This window comes from Vulpes vulpes, chromosome 4, assembly GCF_048418805.1.
Source record: "Vulpes vulpes isolate BD-2025 chromosome 4, VulVul3, whole genome shotgun sequence".
NCBI classification, from domain to species: domain Eukaryota; kingdom Metazoa; phylum Chordata; class Mammalia; order Carnivora; family Canidae; genus Vulpes; species Vulpes vulpes.
This window is the reverse complement of record NC_132783.1, coordinates 98,335,204-98,355,057: the sequence shown is the minus strand read 5'-3', so window position 1 is coordinate 98,355,057 and position 19,854 is coordinate 98,335,204. Positions and strand designations below refer to the sequence as shown.

Genomic DNA, 19,854 nt, shown 5'->3' with positions numbered 1-19,854 from the left:
CAAACACCTACTAATCTCCCAGGATCCAAACACAGGTCAGACAGATGCCGCTGGGCCGATCCAGCTGCCCACCAGGGCTACAATAACCTCAAGGCTCAGCTGAGGCTGCAGGATCCATTTCCAAGCTCATTTACAGGCCGTTGTCAGGTCTCGGGAGATTCACACGGGCCTCTCACAGGCCGGCTAACTCCCACGGGTCTCTCCAAAGGCTGCCTCACAGCATGGCTGGCTTGCCCAGGGCAACCCATGCAAGCAACAGCAAGAGGGAGAAGACAGATGTCACCATCTCTTTCTAAACAGTCTTAGGAATAACATGCCATTTCTCCTGCTATATTCTGTTCCTTAGAAGTGAGTCAATAAGTCCAATTTATGTGCTAAGGAAAGAGATTACACAACGGTATGAATACCAGAAGGTGGATTGATTAGTGTGGAAATTTTAAAGGCTTCCTGCCCTTAAAGGTAGCATAAGGTATTATTATCCTTCATTTCATACTCAGACACCCAACTAGTTAAGCAATGTGTCCAGGTCACTCAGCTAGACTACTGTCTGACTGGCCAGCTGGGGGTGAGGTGGAGGAAGGCAAGGAGAAGGTATTGATAGAAAAACAGGTGGCACCTGGGTGTTTCAGTGATTGAGCGTCTGACTTTGGTTCAGGTCATGATCCTTGGGATCCAGGAATCGAATCCTGTATCGGGCTCTGGGGAGTGGGGAGCCTGCTTCTCCTTCTGTCTATGTCTCTGCCTCTCTCTGTGTGTCTCTCATGAATAAATAAAATAAAATATTTTAAAAAAAGAAGGTACTTATAGAAAACCCAATGGGGATAGAGCCTGTATTAATTTTACCACTGAGTAACCAATGACCCACAACTTCGTAGCTTAAAATGAGCATTTATTATCTCACATAGTTTCTAAGGGCCAAGAATTCAGAGGCAGCTTGTCTGGGTGGTTCTGGCTCAGGGTGTTTTGTGAAGCTGTAGTTAGGCTATAGGTCAGAAATGTAGCTTTGAAGATTTGGCTGGGACTAAGGATTCCCTTCCAGCATGGTTCACTCACGTGGCCAATGATGGAAAGCCTCAGCTCCTGGCCACATGGACTCCTCTATGTGGGGCTTGAGTATCTTTGTGACAAAGAAGCTGGCTTCCTCCAGAATAAGTGATTCAAGAGAGCCTAGGTGGAAGCCTTAATGCCCTTTGTGACTTTGGCTCAGGAGTTATACACTGTCATTTCTGCAATGTCCTGTTGGTTACCCAAGTCAGTCCTGTTTGTTGTGGGAGGATTGCACAAGGGCATGGGAACTTCAGATGAAGAACATTGGTGGCTGGCTACCATAGGGTCCTACAAGATTAGTAATCCTAAAACCCAACTTTAATTAAGTCACTCCTTAGGTCAAAGAGATCCAGGGCTTTCCCACATAATCTGATTTCCTTAGTCCCATCTTAGTCTTTTGGGGAGATGAATTACCTGGGACTGGCAGACTGGTCTACTTAAAGACCCCCAACAGCCCCCAGAGATTCTTGTGGATGTGCTCCCTCCCCATCTTCTCTATTCAGTGGGAAGGCCTACTTCCCTGGGAAGCCTCTATCCAGCCTTTGGCATATAGTCATTGTACCTCTGCCATGTGCAGGCTCTGGTTGGATGCTGGAATATAAGAGTGAGCAAACAGCCATCTATCCTCCCTGGAGAGCCTCCAGTCAGGACGGGAAGGTAGATATTAGCCGATTAACAATACTCACAAATTGTGACATACTCTCCCAAGGTGCCATGTGAACATATAACGGGGAGCCTGGCCAATTCTGCATATAATATTTGAGCTGTTGAGTACTTCACCAGTCTGAACAGGTGTATAAGCATTAGGTTCAGATGCAAATGCCTGAAAATCCAAAATAAAGGTAGCTTAAACAATAGGGATGCTTATTTCTCTCTCGCTTAGATGTTTGAGGACATATACTGTGCCACTCAATGACAGGGATCCAGGTTCCTTCTATCTTGTTGCTCTGCTCTGTATGACCTTCACCAGGTGGTCCAGGATGGTGGCATCCATATTCTGGGCAGCCATATGGAGAAAGGAGAGGGTAATATTTACCATCTATCCCTCTGGCTGCCACAAGATGCTTCCCCCATACAGCTCAATGGCCAGAACTTAGTCACATGGCCACGCCTAGTCAGTCGCAAGGGAGTTGAAAAATGCAACTTTTATTCTGAGCACCTATATGACCAGCCAAAAATTGCAGCTCCATCACCATGGAAAAATAATACTGACAGCCAACCCTATTTTGCATTACTCTATGCCAGGCACAGTCCTAAGTCCTTGACACATATCAACTCATTTCATCTTCACAATAGACCTGTGAGGAAGGTACTACTATTGCCCCCATTTTACAAGCGGGGAAACTGAGATACACTTACAAATGGGGGAACGGGTCAGTAAGTGGAGAAGCTGGAACATGAACCCTGAACCCATGTGGTATGGCTCCAAGGTCTGGGTGCTGTTCACATGGTTTACAGTTATGAAGAAAGGGAGAATAGGTACTGGGGGACTGCCCATGTAGCAGGGTGAGAGACAAAGAAGGAAGTGCTCCAGGCAAAAAGAATAGCCCAAGCAACCCTACCCCTCTGGGCTTCCAGGAACAAGGTCCTTTGCAGCAGCACCTCTCTCAAACTTAGATGTGCCAACAAATCTCCCGGAGATCATGCTAAATGCACACCCAGAATTTGCTCCATGATGCCCAAGCAGCTGGCCTGTGGACTACCACCGGAGAGACTGTGGACCACATTTTGAGGAGGGGGGACATGTGATCAAAAGCTACCTCTGTGTGACTCCCTTCCTGTACAGGGCCAGCAAAGAGCGGTTTGAGCCTGGTGGCAGGCCACACAAGGACCTCACACCTTCTTGCCGTTCTAGACTTCCAGTTCAGGATAATTTCCTTCTCTCCAAACTGCCAGGCCACTTGTTGAATGAATGAATGAATGAATGAATGAATGAAGGATGAAATGCTGGAGGTCAGAGAGAGGGAGAGGCAGCTGGTCAGGCCATTGGGTATGCTCCAGGGGAAGATTTTGGTTCATTGCTCCCACCCCGCCAGACCCAGTGCTGGCGCTGTGCATTCTGTATCCTCCCAGAGGAACAGGTACCCTGATTTACCTCTATTTATAGATGAGGAAACTGCCCTCTGGTCCTGCTTTTAGATCCTGAGCGCTCACCTGCCTCCCCTGGGATTTTTCAAGCCCTGCGACAGAAACCTCAGAGGCGGGGCCAGCGACACTACCCCAGGGGAAGTTCAGAAGTAGTTTCCTTTATACCAGTCCTGTGTTACCTCAACTACCATCTCCTCTAATCCACCCATCCTGGAGGGAGATGCTGATTATCTGTGAATTTTGCAGGTTGAAGCTGAGGCTCGGCGAGGTGTGTGTGGGGGACCAAGTCACAGAGCAGGTTGCAATCTGCGTGAGACAACCGGCATGCCCTGTAGGGACCTGGCTCACAGCCAGCTCTCAGTGGAAACCGTTCAGACGAGCCCTAAGTGGAAGAATGTTAGCAGAGGCAGCCAGGTGGTCCATCGCAATCACCTGGGCTGACGGAGCCCTTACCGGGTGCCAGGCACTGCACTAAGCCAGTCTCCCAGCTTTCTCATCCGACCCCCAGAAAAAAACCCTTCAAATGTCATCAGTCTCTTTGGGCAGACGTGGAAAGCAGTGGGGGCTCAGAGTTGCCAAGTGTCTTTCCCAGAGAGGCACAGCAGGGAAATAAATGGTAGATCCACTTCATGAGTCTGGGACTGCCCGACCTCCTCCCTTAGAGCTAGACGCTGTGCGCGACCCAAATCTGGATTATTCATTCATTCAATCCTCACAACTCAAGGTAACTGTTTCACGGATGCAAAAGAACTCTGCAAGGCCGGGGCTTGGGGCGAAGTGAAGGAAAACCCAGTGGGCGGCTTCCAAGGAGCCCCCCGCGCGCCCCCCGCGCGCCCCCCGCGCGCCCCCCGCGCGCGCCCCGGCCCCGAAGGCCGGCCCCTCCCCCTCCGGCCCGCGGGCCCCTTTAACCGGGCGGCGGAAGGGGCGGCCGGGGGCGGGGCAGCGCCCAATGGGCTGCGCGGAGCGTCACTTCCCGGCGGCGGGAGGAGAGCGGCGGGTGTGGGGCGGGGGCGGGGCGGGGGCGGCCGGCGGGGGCGGGGCGGCGGGAGGAGGCGTTGGCCGCGGGCTGGGACGCACGCGGCGCCGCGGCCCCCCGTCTGCAGCGCTCCCACCCCGGCGGCGGCGGCACGATGCCCTTTGACTTCAGGAGGTGAGTGTGGCGGGCGCGGCCGCAGGGGGCCCGGGCACCTCGCGGGAGCGGCCCCCAGCCCGGCGCACGCCTCGGCAGGCGCTCGGCGACCGGGGCGGGCCCCCCGCTGCACACAAAGCCGGCCGGAGCCTCGGGGGGCCCCCTCGTGCAGCGGGAGGCGAAGCCACCCGCCTCCCGGCCGCCGCACCCCTTCCCCCCGCGAGCCCCCTCCCCAGCCGGCCTGGACGCCGCGCAAAGCCGCCGCGGCTGCCCCCGTTCCGGGAAACAGATTAACTGCCCCCGCAGCCCAGCGGGGAGCGAACGAGCCGCCCGCGCCTGCCCTTCCGGAGCCTCGGGTCGTGGACCCCACCCCTACTGACAGGTGCGCCCCGGCACCTCCAAGGAGCGCCCAGGGATCCGCAGGGGTCCGCTGCCCCATACCGCCTGGCAGCAGCTGCAGGGTTTTAGGTTTCCACAGACTGAGGCCGGCCCAGCCTAGGCAGAACAGGAGGCCTCTGCCGGCCCGGTCCTGTTCTGAGTATGGGGGCACCATGGGAAGGGGAGGAGGTCAGGAGCCACGGGCAGAGCTCCCCAGAGGGCCTAGCCTGGCCTGGCCTTGGCTTCCTGCAGTCTCTACAATGGGTCCTTTGTGGGGTCCCGCTGCCTCATGGTCCACGCACGTTGTGCTAGGCCAGGCCTTCTGAGATCCTGCCTGGAAAGGGTCCCCGCCAGACTTTCCTCTGAGGTATGGGGTCCCAGGGGGTGCCCTTGCCTGAGGCAGTGACACTGTGGGGGTCTGGCCAGGAAAATGGCAGGGCTTCAGTGTGGGGAAGAGCTGGATTAGAATCCTGGCTCTGCTCCCTCCACTGAGCAGCTCCGTATATTCTAGAAGTTAGGGATGAAGCCTCTAGGTTCAGACTTCCCCGTAGCTGTGCTACAGAGTGATTTGGGCAAGCGTCTGAACCCTCTCAGTATCTCTAAAATTCACTGCCTGCAGGTTGGAGCTAAAATAAGGTCCTCACCCATGAGGATTGGTTGCATGAGAAGCATTTAATTCAGAGTCTTGTAGGGTTTAGAGTTCAGACGTAGGATGTCAGGAGATGAGTTTCGTAAGGCCATTTCTTCACCCATAAATAGGGATTCTGATGCCTGCCTCCCCGGGGGAACTCTTCCTCCTTACCTGCCCCTTCCCTCTCTACAGGTAAGAGTGAAGTCAGGGCAAAGTGACAGCCTTCCCAGGAAGAAAGCCTGGCAGTGACCTCCATGCGCTGGTTGATGTGGTACTCCAGCCTTTCCCGGGCACCTATGCCATGTGGCAGACAGACATCTACCGACTTCCTCCTGCCCCTTCCATGAAGCCCAGAGGCTGGCACCAGGATCTCAGACAAATGCTTGCAGATCCAGGGCGGTTTCAGAGAAGGAAAGTTCCTCCGATGGAACAAGGGACAGTCCTTATACTGACAATTAACAGCGGGCCACAAGAGCTATGGTTGGCACATGGTTTCCTGGTTCCACAATGCCTCCCCTTACCAGTCTGATAATTAAGATTACTGGACTCCACCCCGCTCCTATGATTTAGTAGGTTTCAGTGATTTTTGACCTTGTTGGGGAAACTACCGCTTTTGGTCATTTCATCCTTTCACTCTGCACCTAACCCCTTAGGAGGAAGTTGAAGCTTCAGGCTGAGGGTCTTGCCTTGCACCTCATGGAAACTAGACTGAGGGGTGGGCCAAAGTCCCAGATCATGCACAGCTTCCAACCTGATGCCCATTGAGTTGGAGGTTTGGGGTGCCCAGGTGCCTGGGGTCCCCTGCTTAATGAGGTATTGTTTTAATACATTTTCTTGAGGGCTTGGGCTTACCACAGAATAGAGGGAATAGATATCACCCCTTTGTGCTTTGGAGGACAAGCCATTTGTACTGAGAACCCAGACTTTTTAAGATGCTAACCCCGGGGCTCAGTTCCTAAGGAAGGTTCCACCATTCCACCTACCTTCTTCCTCTTCAGTGTTCATTCATCAGATGTTTACCCTGCTCGGCCCTCTGCCACGTGGCCCACAGTACAGAGCTGGGTACGTGTGGCCCTGCCCTCTCAGCACTGCAGAGAAGGGAAGGAGGGCATCGTAGGTCCCAGGAGTGGGGTGTCTACCCCTGTACAGGCTCTGAAGACTTGATGTCTGTTCCCTTGTCACCTATGAGAGGGAGTTTTAATCTTCATTTTAAATCAAAGGAATGAGAGGCTGCCCAGTAGAAGCTTTTTGCCCAGAGCCATATATGGGTGAACTGATGGAGTTGAGATTAGAACTCAGCGGCTGTTAGCTAACTCTGGGAGAAAAGGGAACTCTTGGAGGGTCCTACCACCGGTCCGATCTCTTAAGAACTGTTGGGGAATGGAGAGGGGCCTACTGCGATTGGACACACTCTCCAGTGTGAGGCCTGGAAGATAAACCAGGTTTCCTGCCTGTTTTGCTCGCCATACAACTAGCCAGAATCAGGAGGAGGCGGGGAGAGGAGGGGATAGCAGTCTCTTGCCCTCTTGCCCTTTCTTATCGATACTCCTTTTTTTCTCAGTGCATATGGGACCTTGTGCAGCTTACCTCCTGTGTGTTCCCCTGTCTGTGAAATGGGCACGAGAACAGTACCCATTGTTGAGAGGATTAAACGAGTCCATGTGTGTAAAGCATTTTAGACACAGTAAGCACCCAATATATTTTGGCCACTATTTTCATTATTTGTGTTATTTCATGTAAGCACCTGTATTTCCTAACACTGTGTAATTCACTTTAATTATCATGCTCATCTCTTTCCCCCTCCCCTTAAAACATGAGCCCCCAGGCCAAAGATTGTTATCTCTTTTCTTCCCTATCCTAATTCCAGTGCCTGGAACAGCATCTGGGCCATACACGCCCTTGGAAATGTCTCTCCAGGTCTGTTCAAAGGAAGTCAAAGGCATGGTGTGATTTTGGTACGCCAACTCTTCCTTTACTGGGCAGATTTTGAGCTATTGGTGGAGAATTTTCCCTTCCTTCCTTGAATTTGCTCTCTCTAAACTTTCTGGGGGTTGGAGGAGGCAGGATCCTGGGGCTGCAAAGATAACTTGTGTTTGCTTTGCTCCTGTTGAATTGTTTCATTAATCACTGGCCGGCTGCTGTTGTGGAACTGGCCATGTGACCTAGATCCGTGGGTGTTGGCTCTGACCATACCCAGTTCCGGCTGGCAGGGGTCAGTAGCACCTACCTCCCATTCAGCTTGAGGTGGGGGTGGGGGGTGGTTCCCAGAGGAGCCTGGGTACTGCTTTCAGAGGGGGCAGAGATGACCAGCTTTCCCACAGTGGAGGCCCCAGAGCTGAAGCCCTAAGCCCTGGGTATGCTGCCGCCGTGTTGCTGACCAGCCAAGCCATGGGACAATTAGTTTACCTTCTCAGAGCTTCAGCTTCTTTTTAAAGATAAGTGATAACCTTTACTGCTTCACCTGGTAGGGTAGATGTAGAGGCGAGAGGTATCTCTGTAAGGTAGGGCCCGCCATGTAATCTGTAGGGCCGAGTGCAAAATGAAAATGCAGAACCCCTTGTTGGAAAAGTGTTGAGGATTTCAGGACAGTGACACCAGAGCATTAAAATAAATAAGCATGGATCCCTCAGAGCTTGGATCCTACATAACTGCATAGGTCACAGGCCCATGATGCCAGCCCTCCCCCCGCCCTCCAGCAGTGCCTTGGTTCGGCCTCCATTGCTTCAAGCTTTCCTCCAGGAGACCCCCGACCTTGAGAGAACCCTGAGTGAGCTTTCCAAAGTTGACCTGTTTTTTTCTTTTTTCCGTAGTGAGCTTTCCACAGTTAACCTGATTTTCTCATGTCCTGGTTTCAACCTTCAAACAGGGTCCTTGCTCTGAGGATCAAGTATGAATTCCTCAGCTCCTCATGTGGCTTTGTCTGAGGGAGGCCCCCCTCACTCCCTGCACCAAGCTAAGCCCCAGCTCAGGGGGCTCTGAGCACATAGTTAACGCTCAGCAGTTAGTTAACATGAGTGTCTGTAGTTCTACCCTGCCTCATTCCAGAAGGAACTTGGGGAAGCTGACAGAAACACATACTTTCCAACAATTTTTTTAAAGATTTATTTATTTATTTGAGAGAGAGGGAGAGAGCAAGTGAGAGTACATGGGCGGAGGGTTCTGGACAAAGAGAGAAACTTAAGCAGACTCCATGCTGAGCATGGAGCCTGATGTGAGGCCTCATCCCACGACCCTGAGATCACGAGCTGAGCCAAAATCAAGAGTTGGATGCTTAACTGACTGAGCCACCCAGGTGCCTCTATTTTACAACTTTTTAAAAACATAAATAGGCTTAAAAATGAGGGCAAAAGGGAAATGAAGATTAGACCAGAGGAAACATGATGTGAAAATGAAGTCTGTATTTTGTTTATTGAGCACTTACTAGCACCTGACACTGTTCCAAGGATGTCACATATACCAACTTATTTAACCCCACAGCACCCCTACAAGGCAGACAGTGGTGTCATCCCCCTTTATAGGTGAGCCACTGAGGTGCAGCAGAGTTCAGGAGCAGTGTGGGTCCGCAGAAGGTGCTAGGGTTGAATCTGGCTCCAGAGCCCCACTTGTCAGCTGTAGGCTCATCTCTAAAGCTTTTCCCCTTTCATTCACCAAGTTCAGAGAGAATGGAAATCTTCTCTAATTGGATTCAGTGGCTTTCTCATCTCTAATTCTTTCCTTACAGGGATCATTAAGAAGCTTAAATTCATCAGCTCGCTCTTTCTTTCTTAATTTTTTTTTTTTTTTTAACCAGCCTCATTTGGCCTGACATCTGATTCAGAAATTGTCTTTAAAGACACCCAGTAATAGAACGCCTGGGTGGCTCAGTGGTTGAGCATCTGCCTTTGGCTCAGGCGTGATCCCTGGGTCTTGAGATCGAGTCCTTCATCTGGCTCCCCAGGGGGAGCCTGCTTCTCCCTCTGCCCGTGTTTCTGCCTCTCTCTCTCTCTGTCTCTCATGAATAAATAAATAAAATCTTAAAAAGAAAAAGATGCCCACGAACAGTCTCACACTAACTTGGAGCATCGTACTCTGGAGGGTCCAGGTTTTCCCACATTGGCCCCTGGGGCTTTCAGGCATAGAGCATATGTTTACCTGCACCTCTGGACATGTGATGAGATGGAAATCTCTCCTCTCAAGGCAGTTTGGGTTCCTGACTGTGATACCTAATATCTTGAGATAGTGCTGTGGCCAGCTGTGGCCTTGTTAAGTGCCATTTCCCAACTGGTGATCCTTTCATGTTTTATTCTGGAGTTGCTGCTAGGTGGTTTTCTTCATGCTTTAGAGGGGCAGGCAGGGTCTGAGGAGGGCATTTGGGATGAGACTTACCCACCACCTCTACATCAGTGGCCTTTGACACTGGCTGTGAGTTGGGATCACTGGAGGGGTTTTTAAAAAGTCCCCCAAGTCAGGCTACATTCCAGACTCAATGATGGGGCTCTGAGGGTGGGGGATCTGGTATCAGTGTTCTTTTAAAGGCCCTCACATGATTCCAGTGCACAGTGGTGATAGGAGATGGTTCAAAATTGGGAGAAGCAATAGGAAGCAGAGCTGAGAGCTCTAGGGCAGCTTGGAGGGAAGGTTGGGAGTGGAATCTGGTCCCACCTGTCACTCCCATGTGACCTTCAGCAAGCCACCTCCCTACTCTGGGACTGTTCCTCCCTCACCAGTCAAGTGGTGGATAAGTGGTCTACCTTTCCATCGATGCCCTTGCTCTTCGGAGTGTGGTCCCAGACCAGCAGCTTCAGCATCACCTGTGAACCTCTGGGGATTACAGAATCTCAGTATCCACCCCAAATTAATAAGCTCCCCAGGTGGTTTGGATGTGGTGTACAGTTCCCAAAGCCCTGCCCTATTTGACGACACAGGATCTCCCAGTCTGTGCTGCATACTGTGTCCCTTGCTTAGAGATTCATGACATGTGTGTACCTTTCTAAAAGCTCTGAGAAGTCCTGCATGAGAGGGAGTGGAGTCACTTGGTTCAGCCCAGCTTTTGCCAAACTATCGTCAAAGCCACCCTGTTGTTCACAGGGCGCCCTGTACCATTTCTCAGAATATAGCATGGGAAACAGCCCTAATTGATCCTTTAAGGAAGTAGGAATTAGCTTAATTGTCTGTTGTCAGTTTTAACATTATATGCAGGAAAAGTATAGGACAGGAAAAAAAACAACACCTCTATCACTAGTATGTGTTTTTAAGAGTCTTGGCCCCTGGGAGAGGCAGGAGAAACTCAGGGTTCCCTGTACTGCCGAGAGCGAGGGGATATGGAGGTGCTTTACAAATCTACTCACCCTGAGTGGGCTTTATTGTTCCTATTCTACATTCAGGGAAATGGACCTCAGAGATGGTGAATCACACAGCTGGTGCATCAAGGGCCCCCTGGGGACTGGTACCCCTGCCAGTGTAATCCTTCCCCTGGAACCCCTTGCTCCTGTAACCCATGGGACAGCACAGCTGGACAGAAAGCATGATCCCTCTGAAGTGGAATCAATGTTCTGTTTCTCCAAAAAGGTGAAAACCCTGCTGGAGATGAGAGGCCTGACTGTTACGAAACCAAAGTACAGTCACAGGTCCCTGAAACACTGGGTCCTGGTGTTGGTGGCAGAAACCCCTTCGTGGCATTAGATTTTCTGTCTTGCATTCCAGTCCAGGGCTGGAATCTCTTTGGAGGAGGAAAGAAGGCAATGATAATCTTAGCTAGTAATGCCTGACGGTTCCTCAGCTTGTGGGTGGAGTGCTGTGCCGGTCATGTCACTGGATTTAAAAGTCACTCTGGCTCCACAAAATAGACACAGTTATGAGTAATTTATTTTCTTTTTTAAATTAACATACAAAAAATTGACTTTTGGTGTACTCTTCTATGAAATTCAAGGCATCATCTCATATAACCACCCCCTGCCCCTGTGTAGATACAGAACAGTTCTTTTCACTGAGAAACTCGCATGCCATGACTCTGTGGTCACACTACTTCAGTTTTTAAAAAATTATGGTGGAACACTTAAGATGAGATCTGCCCTCTTAACAAATTTTTAAGCATGCAGTATTAACTATAGGTTGTACAGCAGATCTCTAGGACTTACTCATCTCGTATGACTGGAACTTTAGACTCCTTGAAGAGCAACTCCCTGTTTCCCCCTCTCCCCAGCCCCGGCACCCACTATTCTACTCCCTAATTTTACAGGTTTCATTGTGTCAGATACCGCATGTACGGGCATATCAGGTCATATCTCTCCTCCTGTGACTGGCTTGTTTCACTTAGCAGAACACCCTCAAGGTTAATCCATATCATTGCACATATCAGGGTTTTCTTTTTTTAAGGCTGAAAAATACTCCACTGTGTGTCTGTACCACATTTTCTTGATCCGTTCATCTGTCCATGGTCATTTAGGTTGTCTCCCCATCTTGGCTATTGTGGTGAATGCTGCCTTGAGCTTGGGGGTGCAGATCATCTCTTCAGGACCCAGGTTTCAGCTCTTTTGGATAAATACCCAGTTGTGAGATTGCTGGATCCTAGGAAGTTTCTATTTTTAACTTTCTGAGGAGCCTCCACACTTTTGTCCAGAGCAGCTGCATCACTTTGCATTCCCACCAACAGTATACAAACGTTCCTCTTTCTCCACATCCTGGACAACACTTCTGTCTGTTGGTGGCCATCCTAGCAGGTGTGAGGTGCTATCTCATTGTGGTTTTGATTTGCATTTCCCTGACCATCAGTGATGATGAACAGCTTTTCATGCACCTGTCAGCTATTCGTACGTCTTCTTGGGAGAAATTTTTATATATAGATCTATGGTGAGAGGAAATGATTGGTTGGTCACATCCTGAAGCCATTTTGGTGGGTGATTTGGTGCAGGCCGTGCTGTAGCCCATGGGAAAGCAACACTTCACTGGGAAGGGGCAGCTCCAATGAGGCTCTGTGGTTGGTTGCTCCTCAGATTCCCCAGTTTTTCAGGAAATGATGAAAATCTTATAAATTGTGTGAAAACAGTTAGTAATCATTTCTAATTTTATTTTTGTTGAACATGATACTGGGTCAAACCAACGCCTTCCTAGAGCTGACAAGGGCCTGTGGCTGGCAGCATGTCATCTGTGTGTCACACATTCCAGTGTGACCACATCCTGGCTGGATGGACAGGACTTGGGGCAGAGCCCCTGGACTCTTGGAGGTGGACTGGCGGACTTGGAGCCCGAGGCAGAGAAGTGAGGGATCCATGGGTGTGAGCAGAGGTAGCCTTGGGGCCTGGGGCTTCCTTCCTCTGGGTGGTGATGGGACGACCCCGCCAGTTCTGCCACTGGACCTTGCCTTCCTCTCCAGCAGTCCCGGGGCTAAGTAATACTCCCTTGCTCCAGATCCTTTAATATCTTTAGCCTCCAGGGCATATCTTGCAGGTGACCTTCGCAGGACTGTGTTGTGATAACAAGAGTGCCCATGATAGTCCCCATTTAGGCTAATGGGCTTTCTTGGATTCCCTCAGTTGATCACCACGTTGGGTAGGAGCCATTTTTTATTCCCTTTTGTCTGGTGAGGCTGCTGGGCAGAAAGAAGGCACAGGACATGACTGAGGTCACACAAACTGCGGGTAACACAGCCGAGACTTGAGGGCTCATCTGTGATGCCAGAGCTGACTTTCTTTCTTTCTTTCTTTTTTTTTTTTTTAAGATTTTATTTATTTATTCATGATAGACATAGAGAGAGAGAGAGAGGCAGAGACACAGGCAGAGGGAGAAGGAGGCTCCATGCCGGGAGCCCGCACACAGGACTGGGAGCCCGACACAGGACTCGATCCCGGGACTCCAAGATCACGCCCTGGGCTGAAGGCAGGCGCTAAACCACTGAGCCACCCAGGCGTCCCCCAGAGCTGACTTTCTTAACCACACTCTTGTGCCCTGGAGGTACGTGTTGTCACCTTGAATTTTGGCGGGCCACTCCATGGACATGCCTGATGTTATCTGCCATCTTTTCTTTTTTTAAAAATTAATTAACATACATATTATTAGTTTCAGAGGTAGAGTTCAGTGATTCATCAGTCTTCTATAAAACCCAGTGCTCATTACATCATGTGCTGTCCTCGATGCCCATCACCCAGTCACCTCTTCCCCTACCCCTTCCCTTGCAATGACCCTCAGTTGGTTTTTTCTGATTGAGTCTCTTATGGTTTATCTCCCTCTCTGATTTTGTCTTGCTTTTCCCCCCCTTCCTTCCCCTATGCTCCTCTGTTTTGTTTCTTAAATTCCACATGAGTGAAATCATATGATAATTGACTTTCTCTGATTGACTTATTTCACTTAGCATAATACCCTCCAGTTCCATCCACATTGTTGCAAATGGCAAGATTTCATTTTTTTTTTTGATGGCTGAGTAGTATTCTGTTGTGTGTGTGTGTATGTATGTATATATATATATATACCACCTCTTCTTTATCCATTCATCTGTTGGTGGACACCTGGGCTCTTTCCATTGTTTGGCTATTGTGGACATTGTTGCTATAAACATTGGAGTGCAAATCTCCTTTTGGATCCCAACATTTGTATCTTTGGGGTAGATACCTAGTAGTGCAATTGCTGGGTGGTAGGGTAGCTCTATTTTTAACTTTTTGAGGAACCTCCATACTATTTTCCAGAGTGGCTGTACCAGCTTGCATTTCTACCAACAGTGTAAGAGGGTTCCCCTTTCTCTGCATACTCACCAACACCTGTTGTTTCCTGAGTTAATTTTAGCCGTTCTGACTGCTGTGAGGTGGTATCTCATTGTAGTTTTGATTTATATTTCTCTGATGCTGAGTGATGTTGAACATTTTTTCATGTGTTGGCTGGCCATTTGTATGTCTTCTTTGGAGAAATGTCTGTTCAGGTCTTCTGCCTGTTTCTTGATTGGATTATTCTTTGGGTGTTGAGTTTGATAAGCTCTTTCTAGATTTGGATACTAGCCCTTTATCTGATGTTTCATTTGCAGATATCTTCTCCCATTCTGTAGATTGTCTTTTTAGTTTTGTTGACTGTCTCCTTTGCTGTGCAAAAGCTTTTTATCTTGATGAATTCTCACTTGTTCATTTTTTGCCTTTGTTTCCCTTGCCTTTGGAGACATGTCTAGCCAGGAGTTGCTACGGCCAATGTTACCTGCCATCTAGTTAGTTGTGTTTACAGTTTGTCTCTCTGAAAGCCTTGGAGGGATTCTGGGTCACTGTAGAGGAGGCCGGGCCTGGATGATAGTTTCCTGTCACCATACACATCTGTGGGGGCAGGAGATTACGGCTAGTGAGCCCCTGCTGCGGAGCCAAGCAGAGGGGTGCAGCCATTCCACCGGGGAGCAGCTGGAGCTGGTCTTTGGAGCCCCTGGCAGCAGGCAGGAGTGGGCTGTAGTGGTGGAGCCAGTTGGTCATTGAATATATCTATTGGGACCCTATAGTGTGCCAGGCTCAGTTCTAGAAGCTGGGGGATGTATGCACTGGGCCAAATAGAAATCCTCCCCTCCCTAACCCCCAAACTCATGAGACTTGTTTTATTTCTGGCATCTGCTTCTCTTTCTCTCTCTCTCACTCTTTTTAATTAAATACACTTTTTGGGGGGAGGGAATAATTTAGATTTACAGAAAAGTGGTAAAGATAATACATACTCTCATCTGGCTTTCCCCACGGTTCACACCAAACATTACTTCCCCTGTCACAGCTAAAAAACTGATATTGGTACATTATTATCAACTGAATCTGGACTTTATGTGGATTTCACCTGTTTTCCACTCCGGTCCTTTTACTGCTCCAGGATTCAATCCAAGCTCCTACATCACATCCAGTGCTCATGCCTCCCCTGTCTCCTGTGGTTGAGGACAGTTCCACAGTCCTTGCTTTTCATGACCATGGCAGACCTGGGGAACACTGTCCAGTGTCTTCAGGAATGTCCTCCAGTTTGGATTTGTCTGATGTTTTCTCATGACTAGACGGGGAGTGCTTTCTTGGTGCCTATTTTCGGGGGTACTGCATGACATCACTGGTGGCCTTCACCTTCTGCTGGCTCAGGCAGCATTGCCAGGCTGCCCCTGTACTGCCCCGCCCCCCCCCTTGATCAGCTGTCTTTCTCCCTACCTTCTTCATGGCGAAGTTGTCCTGTAGGGAGGGGCATTGCAGTAGGAACCACCTATCTCATGGGAGGGGGTAGGAGGTATCGTCATGGCTTGGGTGGTCTGACACCATCATCCCCACTCTTTCCCTTACTCCCTGGGCTCTTTGAAAGAAGAGCTGAGAACAAGGCCTGTCAGAGAGTGAGGCCTGTAAGAAAAACCTTGAAAGGACTAGGAGTATTTCATCCAGTGCAGGGGGGTGGTTTAAAGATTTGTCCCACAGTATTTTAGGCCCCCGACAGTAGACAGGATGGTGGGCCTGTCCTGAGCCAATTCCTGTGGACCCAGGAGGTGGCTATTGGCTTGGGTGAGAGCATCTCCCTGTTGGTCTCCACCAGCTGAAATCTCACCCGCCCTGCTCAGCCACCCATAGGCACCACCTCCTCCATGAAACCTTTCCTGTTCTTCCTGAGTGGCAATGCCCTCCCTGACTATGCCAGCTCCTCCTCTCTCCATCTGTCTCTGTGCTACATGCCTCCCTTGCTCCCTTGCTCCCTTCCTCCCTTCCTGTTCAGCTCAAAGGACTCCAGGCTATGGCAGTGTCACACTTGTGCTCTCTTCTGCAGGACCCAGCCCAGGGACTGGCACAGAGGGCATGGCAATCCCTGGGTGATGTGCTTAGCAGAGGCACATGGCATTGTGGCAGAGGAAGGGCTTTGTCCATCTCTAACAGTCCAGTTCAAGATTCAGCTGCACTACTTCCTAAATGTTTGACTTTGGGCAGGATGCTTCACACCTCTGAGCCTCATTTGCCTCATCGCAAGACAAGCCAAAGAATCAGTAGTGCCTGGCTCCCAAGATTGTCATGAGGGTTAATTGAGTTTGTCTCTATGAAGCCCTTAAGACTGCCTGGCATCTGTTAGGTACTCAGTAATTATTTGTTACAGAAAGAAAGCACCAGGAAATCCAGACTATCATAGATTTCCAGGTTGGCAGAAAATTGGACTAGAGGTGCCTCCTTTATATTAGCCTAAGTCAGCTAATTTCTATAAACAATCTGAAAACTGCAGTGATTTAATGCAATGGAAGTTCATTTCTCATTCACATAAAGTCCCAAAATGGCTGGGGATGCTCTGCCCTTCACAAGTACCCAGAAACCCAGGTTCCTTCCATCTTGTGGCTGTGTCCTCCCTGAGGCTGTGTTGGATCTTCTCTCAGGCCTGGCAGTGGGGAGACAAGGGGAGATGTGGAAGGCTAAGTGGAAGATGTGGATACAGCACCATCACTTCCGTCTTGACCAAGGGATATGCTCCCACCCAGCTGCAGGAGTGGCCAGGAGACCCAGGCAGGCCATGTGCCAGGAAGAAGAGAAAAGGATGGGGTAAGATGTGCCTGTCACTAGCAGAGGTGGTAACTCCTCTCATTACTTCTCAGCCTTCCACCATTCTGGTATCAGCTTCATGAGTTGGGGGCATACTCCTAAACAACATATAATATTAATAATTTTTCTCTAAAGTATTCAATTTTTAAACCATATTTTTATTTAGAAAAGCTAGCTTGAGAACATCTTTGAAAATGGCGAAGCAGTGTCCCCTGCCATAAATAGCTACCAATAATTGCAGGGCTGTTCCATTCCAGCTAGCTGGTGCCTGCCAAAGTTGTTGAGTCTGTTTAAAAAAAAAAAAAAAAGAAGAAGGACATTGGCCACAGCCAGAAAGATGAGAGGTTGACCACGGAATAGCACTGCCTGAGGGCAGCCCGGGTGGCCCAGCAGTTTAGCACTGCCTTCAGCCCAGGGCATGATCCTGGGGTCCCGGGATCGAGTCCCACGTCAGGCTCCCTGCATAGAGCCTGCTTCTCCCTCTGCCTGTGCCTCTCTCTCTGTGTGTGTCTCTCATGAATAAATAAATAAATAATAAATAAAATCTTAAAAAAAAAAAAAAGGAATAGCGCTGCCTGAGGCTTCTTTGATGTTCTCAGAATGTTCAAGTGAGAACTCAGCAGGAATGTGTGAAGCCTAATGCCATTTAGCTACCAGGTCCCCATCTTACCTCAAATCGCCCCAGGTCATACTGGTGGCCCAGGTGCCACACTTTGGGAAATGCTGGCTTCAGAGACAACTAGCACACAATATGTACAAATCCAAAACTTGGTGCAGGGAGAGGTGGATGAGATTCACCGTTTTACCTCATAGCATGTTTGCATCTTGACCTATGAGGGAGGGATTAATGTGTCACTTAGCCAATAGGGAAACTGAGGCCCAGGGCAGGACCTGACCCTCTCTACCCACCCACCCCAACCCCTTCGCTCCCACTCTGAGGGCCATACGGCAGATTCCAGTGCCCCTTCCACCATCCCTGGCTGCTGTCTTTGGTTGGGGAAGGCTTCCTTCTGTAGATGCCGCTGGTCTGGACCAAGATAGTGTATTCATGCTGCCCTCCGTCCTTCTGTCCCTGGCACCCATCACCTGCCCGGTGCATGTGGCTGTGTTTGCACAGGAATGCTGGCCTCCCTGGACTGCTTTGAGGAGCCGGGAAATCACAAGGCAGCCCTGGGCCTGTTTGGGAACTTGTCACCCAATCACTGGCCCAGTGGGTGAAATTAATTTGTTTGGGGACAGCATCAGTTGCTTCTGGAACCTGGGAAACTGCTTTGCTGCATGCTGTTGAAGGGAGGGCTCCCCATGTGTCCCATCATGCCTTTTTAATATTGTTTTGTCCTCTGGACTGCGGCAGAGTCCTCAAGTGATTTGTTCACAGAGTAGAGGCGTCAGCTTCCTCACCTAGTTCTCCTCCCCCATGTCCCATACCTGTCAGTTATAGCAGTGCCCCGCCCCGCCCACTGGGAACAGGCGGTGTGCCCGGGCTCCCAGGCCATGGCCTAAAGGTATTGTTACTCCCCTAGTGGAGGGGAGGAGGTGGAGGCTCAGGGAAGTGGGATTCATTCATTCATTCATTCATTCATTCACAATTCATTTAAAGACTTATTGAGGAGGATTCCAAGGAAAACAAGACTGACTTTGTCTTTACCTTCGTGATGCTTCCAGGCTAGTGGGGAACAAATACGGGCAATGGTGGACAAGCAGTGGCATAAAAGGTTATTTTTTATTGTGGTGAGTACTGTGAAGGCAGGAAAAGTAGATGGGGGTGGCAAAGAGTTTGTAGAGGAGGAACTAACTGGATTAGCTTGGCCATCTGGAACTCTTCCTCCAAAAAGATCCTCCCAGACTGCCTCTTCAGTCTGATTTGGGTCGTTCCCTATCCCTTGCTTGGCCAAACCTTTATATCACCCCTGGACACGTTCTTCGGATCATTTAGTGTATTTTGTCATTTAACGTTCCTTGTCGACGGAGTCTAAACTCTTGAGAGCAGGGACCAAATCTATTTGCTCATTGCCTGGTCCTTGGTGCTGACACCACAAGCCTGCACACAGGATGGTGCTCAGAGAATATCAAATGAAGGAAGGAGAGGGGCAGGTTGGAAGGGGCCAACCCCAAAAAGGTGAGATTCCCCACCCGCCTGGCACCTGGCAGAGAGCTCCAACTTCACTGAGATTGGATGCTTTGTTACCAGATCTCTGTGTTTGGAAATGTGTCTAGTTTTCTCCTAAGAGTACATCTGAAAGGATTTATTTCTCTAGCAGTGAGAATGGAAAATGTTTCCTACTGACTTTGTCTTGAGGAATTGGGAAATCAGACATTACTTGGGCCTGCCCAAAGTGGGAATGGGTGGCTGGCTGCCTGTCCAAACGGTGTGCCACCGGGTAACCCCCCTCCCCCATCCTCACTGGCTTCCCTTGCTTGGAATGGCACAGTAGCCGCCACAGAGGTTGGGAAGTTGGGAAGGAGAGGACATTTGACATTCCACACTCAACCGCAGCCTAGGGGTTAGCCCTGATTGTTCCCATTTTGAACAGATAGGCTCAGAGCGATTGAGCTCTTGGCCCAAAGTCACGTAGCTAGCAACGTAACAGAACCAGCCCCTAAACTCAAGGCTTTCTGACCCCAGAAAGTAATGCCTTCTGTTAGATACCTGACCCTGGAAGCTCAGCTTGCTCAATTTTCAGTTTCAGTTGAGCCTTTCTGTTCAATCTAGAATGGGTGGGTTTCCCTAATCACCAGGGCCCTGCATACCACCCCTCCCCCCCACTCCACAGCCCCAGGGCCTTGTCAGGTCCCAGATGGGCCTAGGATACTACATTTTCAGAGTATCCTCAGTGACTCTTTTTTTTTTTTTTTCCTCAGTGATTCTTAGGATTAGGTAGGCTGGGAAAAGCCCTGAGGAAGGCTTCACGGTTGTAATTCAAATGTAATCCTGAAGTTGAGTGTCACACATCTGAAATAACTTAATTGTCCATGATCAGGAGTGTCCTGAGGGATTCAAGAGTTTAGAAAGCCCTTAGAAGATGAAGTGTGATCTGGAGATGATTGTTTTCTCTGTAGATGAGGACGCTGAGGTTCAGAGGATTCACACAGCTGGAAAGGGACGGAGC

General features: G+C 49.8%; 1 protein-coding gene across 4 annotated transcripts in view; it reads left to right on the top strand.

The window, feature by feature from the left end:
- Window positions 1-4,118: 4,118 nt before the first annotated feature.
- Window positions 4,119-19,854, top strand: part of ERGIC1 (endoplasmic reticulum-golgi intermediate compartment 1) — a 103,463-nt gene continuing 87,727 nt past the window's right edge. For 2 of the 4 annotated variants that reach the window (XM_072756585.1, XM_072756582.1), the window contains exons 1-3: window positions 4,179-4,285; window positions 12,970-13,202; window positions 16,582-16,744. In XM_072756585.1, coding sequence (XP_072612686.1) covers window positions 16,608-16,744 — 137 coding nt within the window. In that variant the 5' untranslated portion in view covers window positions 4,179-4,285; window positions 12,970-13,202; window positions 16,582-16,607. Of the gene's footprint in view, window positions 4,286-12,969; window positions 13,203-16,581; window positions 16,745-19,854 lie in introns of all 4 variants that reach the window. The other 2 variants (XM_072756581.1, XM_072756583.1) reach the window with 2 other exon arrangements.